The 12,191-nt window shown below is 44.0% G+C and overlaps 1 protein-coding gene and 1 non-coding gene across 2 annotated transcripts in view; both read right to left on the reverse strand.

Moving 5' to 3' along the window:
• Window positions 1-7,291: 7,291 nt before the first annotated feature.
• Window positions 7,292-12,191, reverse strand: part of TYRO3 (TYRO3 protein tyrosine kinase) — a 186,608-nt gene continuing 181,708 nt past the window's right edge. Inside the window, exon 20 of the mRNA XM_056546671.1 lies at window positions 7,292-10,832. Within this exon, the coding sequence (XP_056402646.1) occupies window positions 10,397-10,832 (436 nt within the window). The 3' untranslated portion in view covers window positions 7,292-10,396. The remainder of the gene's footprint in view (window positions 10,833-12,191) is intronic.
• Window positions 8,682-8,864, reverse strand: LOC130296004 (U2 spliceosomal RNA). Its single transcript, XR_008849098.1, has one exon. It is a non-coding gene; the product is annotated as a U2 spliceosomal RNA (small nuclear RNA).

Consider the following 12,191-nt stretch of genomic DNA (forward strand, 5'->3'; position numbering starts at 1 on the left):
CCAGTTGAGATTTATTTATATAAGTTTTTTTCCTGGATAACCCCTTTAATATTTTGCCAAGATGTACATCTTGACAGCATTATTTTTTTTTTTACTTTCTTCTGGTCTATGTTGCTTGTCTATTTTAAATTTTTTGTACTACTAGTGTTTTTTCCAAACTGGTCTTGGTAGACACTATTTTGGAGGCAGTGGTCACTAATTTATTATTTATTAAGACGCTCTCTCAGCTGCACAGACACACACATCAGGAATTCAGTTAAACTGTTGTAGCTGAGGAAGGTGCGAGTTTGCACCGAAATGCGTTGTCCCATAACCATTTTTTTGGTCCTGTGCATTGCCCGTGGTCGTCTGTCCATTCAGCATTCCCTCTGTGACATCACTTTTTCCTCTTCTTTCCGTTGCTTTGTTGATCGGCCCCTGACAGTTGCCGCTTTGGGTCTGAGTGCAGCAGCTTCGCTATTGTCTATACCTGCAGTAGAGTTATGCCCTCTCCTGAAGGTTAGTATCTCACATTTGGTGTGATGATTGGGTACACACCTTTACTAAGAATCTACGCAAGTCAGTGCCCCCTGTTTTTTGTCTTTGTTCCCCTATTCACTAATTTATTAAATTCTCACTTTTACAACACAAAACGTGAAAAAAAGCCACAACTGTAGGGCTGCCCAAAAGCTTGCTTTAGGGTGGGGTGGCAGTGGGTGCATCCGCAGCGCATTTCATGCTGCGGATGTGCCGATGGAAGTTACAGAGGGGCTGTGGAGCAGAATCCGCCACTACAACCGGGCACACTGAGCTACCCAGCCGCAGCCGGGCGTTCGCTCTGCAGACCCTCTGTGACTGCGTTGGTGCATCTGAAGCTTAAAATATGCTGCGGCTGCGCCCCATGTGTTCTTGCTCTTACACCGTGAAAAAAGCGGGAAGTAATTTTGTTTGTTTTGCAGACTTGAGCATTATTTATCACAAATCGTGAGACTAGAGGATAAATTATGTTCTCTCACCCGCCAAGAAACCCTGCAACTAAAGTGACTTTAAAAACTATTTCAGTGATAAATCTCCCCCTCTGTTTTATTCTTTTTTTTTTATAATACTGATCCGGTATTCTATCCTCACGTACAGTTAAAAGAGTATTCCAGCACCCAATAACTTATTTAAATATGGATACGACTCTTCAGGCTAAGTGGAGCAGTAAGACCATATTAATTTTGTATGGCTGTCCAGGCATGCTGGGAGTTGTAGTTTTGCAACAGTTGGAGGCACCCTGGTTGGGAAACACTGCACCATAAAGTTGGAGCTATCCGAGCACTGTACTAAGCTAGCACTAGCGTCTCTATAGAGAATGAACAGAGGTCCTAGTGGTCGAACCAACAGCTCCCCATCACTATCAGATACTTATGCCCTATTTAATATATCAGGATAAATTATTGGGAGCTGAAATAGCCCTTTAAAAGCAACATCCACTACAGTCTTCTGAGCTGAAATGTAACAGCAGCCCATGCTGAGTCCTGCACAGGACTGGCTCTTGAAATCTGCCTTATGGAAATGGCCGGCTTTACATGAAGGCTTGTAAAGTAATTTAAAGTAGGCAGAACTGTGCCCGCGCTATTATATAGGAGCTAAACTATAAAAGGAGTATTGCACTAAGATGCACCATCACTTAATAATAAGCAGGAGTTCGACCAATGGACCCTGACCAGTTCCGAGATTGAAGGGGACGTAGCGCTCGGTCCCCTTCTAAGTTCTTTCTGCATACCAGAGCTACTTGCCACCTAAAAGTCTATTCACATGGCAGAATTTACGCTTGCGGAATTCAGCCTCAAATTAAAGCCCATAGACTTCTATGGGATTCTGTACTCTCATTCACACTTCAGAATTTCCGCTCACTTCCACTGCACAGAGCCCTGCTTGTCCTCAGTGTGCAGAGCCCCCCCCCTCTCCTCAGTGTACAGAGCCCCGCCTGTCCTCAGTGTACAGAGCCCCGCCTGTCCCCAGTGCACAGAGCCCCGCCTGTCCTCAGTGCACAGAGCCCCCGCCTGTCCTCAGTGCACAGAGCCCCCGCCTGTCCTCAGTGCACAGAGCCCCCGCCTGTCCTCAGTGCACAGAGCCCCCGCCTGTCCTCAGTGCACAGAGCCCCCGCCTGTCCTCAGTGCACAGAGCCCCCGCCTGTCCTCAGTGCACAGAGCCCCGCCTGTCCTCAGTGCACAGAGCCCTGCTTGGGGGTGGTCGGTTTGTGGTTGGGTAGCGTTTTGGGGGTGGGTTGGGTTGATTATTGGGAGGCCAGGGTTGTGGCGTTGTTTCTTTGCCATAAGGAAGAATAATGTAGAGAAAGGAGGGGGTGCAGGCATAAGACACAGTAATGGAAGGGAGGAGTGCAAGCTTGAGGAATTATAATGGAGGGGAAAGGGAATGCAAGCAGGAACTGTAATGGAGGGGGATGCAAGCTTGAGGAAATTTAATGGAGTGGAAGGGGGGTGCAAACTTACGTAACTTAAGCTTCCCCTCCATTACGGTGCCCCTGCCTTCACCCCCCCCTCATTTCCCTCCATAACTGTGTCTCAAGCTTGCACCCCCCCCTTTGATTACTGTTGCTCATTCCTGCCTCCACTCCTCTCCATTACTGTCCCTCATGCCACATGAGGAAGAGTGATGCAGGGGAAGGGGGTGCAGGCATGAGCAACAGTAATGAAGGGGAAGGGGGGGAGGCAGGCAAGAGGAAAAGTAATGAAGGGGAAGGGGAGAGGCAGGCATGAGGAACAGTAATGAAGGGGGAGGCAGGCATGAGGAACAATAATGAAGGGGAAGGGGGGAGGCAAGCATGAGGAACAGTAATGAAGGGGAAGGGGGGAGGCAGGCATGAGGAACAGTAATGAAGGGGAAGAGGAGAGGCAGGCATGAGGAACAGTAATGAAGAGGAAGGAGGGCAGGCAAGAAGAACAGTAATGAAGGGGAAGGGGAGAGGCAGGCATGAGGAGCAGTAATGAAGGGGAAGGGGGGACAGGCATGAGAAGCAGTAATGAAGGGACAGGCATGAAAAACAGTAATGAAGGGGAAGGGGGAGGCAGGCATGAGGAACAGTAATGAAGGGGAAGGGGAGAGACAGGCATGAGGAACAGTAATGAAGAGGAAGGAGGGCAGGCATGAGGAGCAGTAATGAAGGGGAAGGGGGAGGCAGGCATGAGGAACAGTAATGAAGGGGAAGGGGAGAGGCAGGCATGAGGAACAGTAATGAAGAGGAAGGAGGGCAGGCATGAGGAGCAGTAATGAAGGGGAAGGGTGGACAGGCATGAGAAGCAGTAATGAAGGGACAGGCATGAGAAACAGTAATGAAGGGGAAGGGGGGCAAGCATGAGGAGCAGTAATGAAGGGAAAGGGGCAGGCATGAGGAACCGTAATGGAGCGAGGTGGGGGGGGGGGGGGGGAGTTAAGGCATGAAGCAAAGTAATGGAGGGGGATTGGTCAAGCATGAGGCACAATATTTTGTATAAATTCATAGGGGACAGTGTGTTGTAGTATTATATTCTTATGTGGCAGTGTTATAATCAGAGTGTACAGTGTGTGGCAGCATTATATTTAGGAGGCACTGTATGTGGCAGTATTATATTCAGAGGATACTGTGTGTGATAGTATTATATTCAGAGGGCACAGTGTGTGGCAGTATTATATTCAGAGGGTACAGTATGTGGCAGTATTATATTCAGAGGGTACAGTATGTGGCAGTATTATATTCAGAGGGTACAGTGTGTCAGTATTATATTCAGAGGGTACAGTATGTGGCAGGTTTATATTCAGAGGGTACAGTATGTGGCAGTATTATATTCAGAGGGTACAGTCTGTGGCAGTATTATATTCAGAGGATCAGCATCCACCAGCATTCATATAGAGGAGCCAATGCAATCTGGGCATCAAGTTCTACACATAGAAAATTTAGCTGGAACAAGTCACCGTGGTATGTACCATCTGAGACTATAGAGAAGACATCAAGAACTGTGAGTCACTTATATCATTGTGTATTCTACCTCACATTGTGAATTCTGAAGTGATGATGGGTGAAACAACAACTCCCAGCATACCCTTACCACTAATTAGATGATACTGGGAGGTGTAGTTTCACACACAGTTGATTATTGAGGGTGTAAATGTTTTTCCACCATCCGTCCCTCACAACAGGCAAAAAAGTACTTTGGGGAGGGAGGTATGGGGTGACACCATTTTTTAACGCATCGGGTGACACTAACCTTGGCAACACAACTGCATGTGAACATAGCCTCACTGGTGAAATCAGAAACGTTGATATAATCACAGGAGCAATGAACCTACCATTGAAAAGCGGAAAGACCTGAGCAGTAAACAGGACGATTTTAAAAAACTCTATACAGTAAAAATCATCACGTTCCTCTGTGGTTGATGACTACACAGATATGTACTGTAATACTACCAAGCAACTGTTGTATCAATAAGTGTTACATAAAACTTGTTTGTTTTTATTTCTTAATTCATGACATCATTATGTACATTTAACAGGCAGATTTCCCCCATAAAAGATCCTGACTGAGATGTACGGGGAATAACCGTGCCATGGGAGCCGCCCAGTTTATTGCTCTGTAATGTAAATACCAAACTCATGCAGGCTGGAAAGTGTATTAGAATACTAAACATTAGCTAAGTTTAACAATATGTACAAATCTCCCTCATAAACGGAGGACAGATATGAAAGCTGTAAACGCCCCAAAAATCAACCAAGATTCTGTTCATTTTCCAGTACATTTAAAAAAAATAAGAGCAAATGACATTTGCATTCCAAGAGTTAAAGACCCCCCCCCCTTCTTCTGCACCACAGTCTTTTCATTTGCGTAGTAATCTTTTGGGGAAATATAATAGCTTTAAAGTGCTTCAGAGGGAATCTGTCAGCTCTAGATCATACTCAGAGCTGCAAACATAGGTAGATAGGAGGTGGTGCTGAGCTGCAGCATGCCTCCTTCCTCCACTACCTCTTATTGAACTGCCTGAGTGATATACGAGGCTCAGTGCTGGAAGCCAAGCAGGGAGGAGTGAGGAGGCATGCATGCTGCAGCTCAACACAACCTCTCAGTTTAGAGGGAAAACATGATTCTATAACTTTGCAAAAAGCTATCAGCTAAGAGACATATCATTTTGGTCATCTCCATATCAGCTACAGTATCTGCCCATGTCTTCAGCTCTGAGCATGATATAGAGCTGACAGATTCTCTTTAAATTATAAAAGAAAAACTACAAATATTTATATTTCAAATATATATATATATATATATATATATATAAAAATAAAGGACCAGAAACTGCCATGGCTATCATAATAAAGAGGCATTTTGAGCACGGGAAACTATAAAATGCCCATAAAAGGTTTAGACTAGTGGTCACACAATGCCTGGTATCTACTTAAAAAGGACTTAAAGGAAAACTGTCACATGTTCACTCCCGCACTAACCACAGGTACTGACGAATAGTGCGGGGGACGCTGATTCATATGATCCCTACCTTGCCCGGATCCATCCGGCCGCAATCTTAGTTTTTCTATATATGCAAATGTGACTGTAATTGGCACGGATGGGGTTTTCAGTAGCCTAGTTTGCCACTGGTCTTCACTGCACACGTCAGGAAGCAGCACATACACAGTGAAGACCTGTTAGGAGCGGCGGGGAGAGGGAGAGCCAGAGGGAGGGGGATGAATATTCATAAGCAGACGGGAGGCTACTGCAAACCCCGCCCGTGCCAGTTACAGCCACATTTGCATATATAGAAAAATTAAGATTGCAGGCGTACGGCCAGAAGGATCCGGGCAAGGTAGGGATCATATGAATCAGCGTCCCCCGCACTGTCAGTACCTGTGGTTAGTGCGGGACTGTGATGTGACAGTTATCCTTTAAGGGACAATTGTGAGAACAGTACATCACCATGAGCCTCCTAATGTCCTTTTCAGCAGGATGACAGACATAGTATCAGTTCAAAACCCTGGTTCTTGGGTGGAGCTTCTAGAATCCATTAGGTTAGTTCTTCATGGGCATGTTAAAGATGATTTTATTTCCCAACAGAGGAGCTTTAACTTGTACCTCCCTTTATAATATTTTGAATGCAGCAATATAATGGATGATCGGAATTGTTTAAAAATATTCATTATTAAATATGGAATTAGGACACATGATTCTTCCAAAATTCTTGTCCAACTCCTTCCAACCAATAGGGCATCAATAACAATATAGTCTTATATAACGGTTCAGATGTACTGAAGTTTTGATCTGTCGGGGTTTGAGTGTTCAGACCCCGAACGATCAGTAGAACAAGCCAGGAGAAGTGTGCGCATTCTGCATTCTCTCCTGACTCTGTGTCATATGACCAGGCTGGACTAGAAATGCAAAGGCCTGGAAAAAAAACTAACTTTTCCCCTTTTTTTTTTCCAAAGCCCTTTGTTATTTCTTTCCTAGAAAAATAGAAAAAAAATTGAATACTTTTATAATGAAAAATTCTCTGTTAATAACATGGTATTCAAACGATCTAGACCTTCACGAAAGACACTTGAGAATGTAAAGTTCTCCCGTCTCACCTGAAGACAAGCAAATCCTGGAATTCAAATACTAAGAAGGCAATTTAAAAAAAATTTTTCAATCTCTAAGTCAGACTCATAACGCAATTTTATGGAACCGTCCTACTCATAATGACACAGAGTGGGGAGAGAAGCGCCCGACAGTGCGATTCTGTCCACCCCCGTTCTACTGATCGGTTTGGAGTCTGAACTCTAAGGCTAGGTTCACACTACGAAATCTCCCAACGGAAAATTTCCACCCAGAGATTCCAAGTGCAGCCAGCTCTGACTGAATCAGCTGGCGCTAGGACCGCGCAGACATTGCAGTCCCCAATAGACTACAATGTGTTCCGCGAGTATTTCCGCCTGAAGAATGAGCAACGCCATTCTTCAGGCGGAAATTTTAAAACGGATTTTCCGTTCATAAATTCTGCTTCAAAAATTCCTAGGTGTGAAATGGTGAACGGAAAACTCCTTCACTAGCTTCTACATTTTAGCAAGCAGAATTTTTGTCTACAATTTCAAAGCGCAATTGCGTAGTGTGAACCTAGCCTTAGGGTCTTTTCACATGGCAGAATTTCCGTTACGGAATTCCGGCTCAAATTAAAGCCCATAGACTTCTATGGGATTCCGCACTCCCATTCACACTTCTGAATTTCTGCTCGCGGAACTCAAATTCCGGAAATTCAGAAGTGTGAATGGGAGTACTGAATCCCATAGAAGTCTATGGGCTTTAATTTGAGGCGGAATTCCGTAACGGAAATTCTGCCATGTGAATAGACCCTTAGACCACGACCAATAAAAACTTTTGACATGTCCCAAGACATGTGAAAAGTTGGTATAATAACAGGTACACTTTAAAAAGGGGTTGTGTCATCTTCTTACCTCCTCTTTTTCCAGCCAATTCTGGCCTGTTTGCAGCTGCCAAGGTGGTCAGGAAAGCCGCCGAAGCGGGGAACTTGCGCAATTTGCTTAATTCCCATTGACTTTCCCTGTGAGCCACGCAGTTTATGTAAGCAGCTACCCAACATGACTTCTCTACCAACAAGTGACATAACTTTTTTTTGTAACAGTGTAAATGTACCCTAATGGGAGGTACATGTTAAAAACATCCCTGGTTTCTAAAACCATTGTAAAAAAACGAATCAATTATTGATGTAATTTCACTCAGGCTGTTCAGTGCAAATAAATTCAGTCACACATTCTAGAAAAATATTATTTTGGTTCTGGAAGCATAATAGTACAACAGTTGTTCGCTTGGCTAAAAAACTGACAGAACAAAACAAAAAAACAAAAAACAACAAAAAAACAACATACATTATTATATGAACTAAATATGATACATGCAAATCAAGTCTCTTCTAGCGCAGCAGAATTCTGCTTTGACGGAACCAACTGTTTCAGCTAAAAATGTCCGTATTGACGTCACAGTTCTCCCTCTATATATTCTGCTGCTTATAGTCCAAGTCCATTTAGATAAAAAGCTTATATGTTTACGCCCGACTGGAAATCGGGGCTTTCTCCATTATATTGCATTGAGTAGTTGATCCAGGGGGTCGCTGTGAAGAGAGAACGTCTCACCGTCAAGTCGCCAGTGTGCTACGGCTGTGATACCATTCTTAAAAATAAGAGATCGCGAGCTATGATCTTTAGTCATGTAAAAAAATATATACATCTAAGGTTTCCCTGGATCTCCTCGAAACAAGGGCCAATCTGCTATTCCTAAATATGAAGATGTACAGTAGAAGACATAGACCTCACAGTCACCTGATTTTTTTGTTTTTTAGTTATACAGTGTGTTTTATGAGCGAGACACTAAATCGATTAGTAGTTCATTCATGATTGGAAATAAAAGAAACTGACATTTCCACGTGGATGTTTGAGGCTAATACATTTAATAAATGGCTTTAAAGGGAATCTGTCAGCTGCAATTCACTTTCCAAACTACCTTTCATATATTTATCTGTGCTTCCATTACCTATAAAAAAAAGTGTTAAAGAGGTGTTACCAAACCCCGAATTGTTGAGAGGTGGGACATCACCTATCTGCCCCCCCCCCCTGCTTTATTGACAGTCAGCTGGAAGCTGAGCCCTTTTTCCAATTCTCACACTTGCACTGTGAATGCAAATTGTTTGGGAACACTGTACCCGAAGATACTACCATATCGGGTCAATGCATAGGGCGACGGAAGCAAGCTTCAAAATCGTCCCCCGTTCTCAAAAATCCATTTAATATATTGTCCCCAGATAGGGGGCGTGTCAGATATTAAACTGATAAGAATATATACTATACTTGATCTTAGCCAAAATGCAATGCTCAGTTTGACTCTTTGCACCAGAGAATAAAAGTGTTTTTCTAGGTTATGGAGGTGTTTCCAAGCAATTTGTATGCACAGCCCAGATATGCAAACAGGGCTTGGTCTTCAGCTGACTGTCTATCAAGCAGGGACAGGAATGGGAGGGGGAGCGAGGAACTAATCCAGATCACAGCACATAAGGGGCTTGGGAACGCCTCTTTGCACCATAAAATAGAAGTGTTTTTCTACGTAATGGAGGTGTTGCTAATCAATCTGAATACTCAGTGCTGATTTAGAAACAGGGCTCTGCTTACAGCTGCCTGTCAATCAAGCAAGGTCTGGAGGGGAAGCATGAAAGTGTTCCACATCACAGCACTTCAGGGGCTTTGGAATGCCTCTGACTGATTGACAGTCAGCTGGAAGCCGAGCACGGTCAATCAGAGACAGGAATGGGAGGGGAAGCGAGGAAGTAATCCACTTCAGGGGCTTGGGAACGCCACTGACTCTCGGCACCACAAAATAAAAGCATTTTTCTAGGTTTTAGAAGTACAGACAGATCTATGAAAAGTAACATGTCTCTCACAGCTGTCTAACAGTGTTAGAAGTGTGGAATGTGAATCACAGCTGACAGATTCCCTTTCAGGGCCATTCATAAGCCTTAATGCTATAAAAGGTATCACAGCCCGCTAGGAGTCTCACTTTCAAAGTACTTCTGTGCATTATAAGGAGGCCGGACACGCTTGCTTGGATCACCTGAGCATGCATGATGTTTTTGCAGGCGACTAAGCCGGGAGCAGAGTCAGACAACATTGTTGGTATTAACCGGTTACCATATATACAGGTAGAAGTAAGGGCAGATGAATTGCAGAAAAAAAAATCAATTTTCAACACCTGAACATGGTTGTGGCTGCAGGGTGCTTTTCTGCGGGTGTAGAGAGTTGCAGAAATTTCTGCAATAAACCTATGTGGGAAAATACTCTATGGGCCCTTTTACAGCTGCCCAATTCAAGTGCCGCTTCACGAAAGGACCCTCTAGACCAGTGATCTTCAATCTGCGGACCTCCAGACGTTGCAAAACTACAACTCCCAGCATGCCCGGACAGCCAACGGCTGTCCGGGCATGCTGGAAGTTGTAGTTTTGCAACATCTGGAGGTCCTCAGGTTGAAGACCACTGCTCTAGACCAGTGTTTCCAACACAATAGGCCTCCGGCTGTTGCAAAACTTCAACTTCCAGCATGCCTGTACAGCTAAAGGCTGAATGGAAAACACCGGTCTAGATAAACTAACGGCAGTGAAGGCCATTTGTTTCCATCATTGTTGGCAAGACATCACAGGGAGATGTGGTGCATAAAAATCCTGATTTATAACCCTGCAAGATCTTTGGGCCTTGTACACAGGGTAATAGCTTACCGGGGTAAGGGGCTCTTTAAATATTCAGTAGGGATCATCAGAAAGAGCTCTGCTGACTGCTACTCCCCTTCCTAGCTGGTGTCTCCTGGTCCCCATAGACATCTAAAGTCATGGACACCTTTCCATCAAGAGGTTTGTACTAGAGGTTAATAACAACATGAGCTTCCTGAAGTCGTTCTTCTTCTTCCTCCTCATCTTCATCCTCTTCCTCCTCCTCCTCCTCATCTATATTTAGGAGGCCTCTGGCTTCTGCAGTTTGTCCATTAGGAGGCCACTCGTCTGCTTCTCTAAGGCACCCAGGGTTCACAATATAGCGATAGTCGCTACTGACCGCCGCCGCGCCGCACGTCTGAGTAGTGTCCACGCAGCATTGGTCGATATTGTCAAATGCAGAGTGCAAAATGGAGTTTGCAGCAGAAGCTCCACAAGTCTCCCCGAGGTTTACGTACAGCGGATCTTGACTTCCTGATAGCACAGATAATCGGCCCCAGATAGCCTCCAGACGTCTTCTCAGGTCGGAAAAACCGGGCCTCCGCTTGGGCTCAGTGGTCCAGCACTGGCACATCATTTCATACCTGCAAAAAAAATAAAAGGGAATTTTTTTTATTTTTTTATTTATTTAAATCCATACAAAATGACAATAGCATAGTAAAATTTTACTAAAATAAAATATAATTTTTAACCCCCTTATTGAAATCACCACCCCACCCCCACCCACTCCTATCTTTGGAATATTTATTTTAATGTGACTGGAATATACACTGAGAGACTTAGCGGCTTGTAATGATTTAGATTATTATTTATCATATAACTTATTTATAAACTTTTAGACTCCAAATCTGACTTTGACTAAAAGTGTATTCACACGTACAGTATCCTGCGCAGGATCTGTAGCTGCAGCTTTTTATGTAAACTAAATGAGTGAACACTGCTTCAAATCTGCAGCTTCAAATCCTGCGCATCAAATATAGAGGATACTGTATGTGTGAATATCCTCTTAAAGGGGTATTCTATTATTTTTTTCCTTCAGCCTTTGAGCCCATGATGCCAAGTTATAATACAGTATAATTAGCTTCTTTTTCCTCTGTGCATCGCTTTGTCCCCTTTTTCATGCACAGGACCCGCACCCGGAAGTGATGTAGTCAAGTCTGTTTTATTTTACGGTTGTCCCTGACCTTTCCCAGAATTCCATGTGGCCAGAGATAATATGTCATAAGTCACATGGTCTCCGAGGTGTGGCTATGCTACAGTAATTTACTGAAGTAATGCAACACAGCATGCCCCTTGGAGACCATGTGACTTATTTTGTCTCTGGCCGCATGGAATGCTGGGAAAGATCAGAGACAACAGTAATATAAAAAGACTTGCACAACAGCACTTTCAGGTTTGGATCCTGTGCATGAAAAGGGGACAAAGCGACGCACGGAGGTAATAGAAGCGTATTACACAGTATTATAACGTGGCATCAAGGTGCACTTGGGATTAGGGAAATCAATTCTTAAAAATACAAAAACTTCTGATATGTTGTAAAGCATGTATAACCAATAGGTTTTGCATTTGCTTTCATTAGAAATTTTGAGTATTTCATACTGAAAAATCCAGTCAAACAACTGTCCCCCCCTGCCTGCTTGGACACATACTAGTCCTGCTGTGTCCATGCGTCATCACCTATGTCATGGACACACTTCCTTGATTGACAGCTGTGAGTGCAGGGCTCAGAGCTGGAGGAAAAATCCTCCCACTGTCAGCTTGTGTCCCACTACTGTCAGTGAGCACAAGCTGGGAGTTGTAGTTTTGCTAATGCTAGGGGAGATGTGAGCAGACAACATACTGAGGGAGGGGGCGGAGACCTGCACAGTGAGGCCACGCCCCCTCCCTTTGAGAGGAATTCAGACTAGTGAGCTAAATTAAAAGTGTAATAAAAAAATAAATAA

Source organism: Hyla sarda, chromosome 11, assembly GCF_029499605.1.
Source record: "Hyla sarda isolate aHylSar1 chromosome 11, aHylSar1.hap1, whole genome shotgun sequence".
In the NCBI taxonomy this organism is placed as follows: Eukaryota; Metazoa; Chordata; class Amphibia; order Anura; family Hylidae; genus Hyla; species Hyla sarda.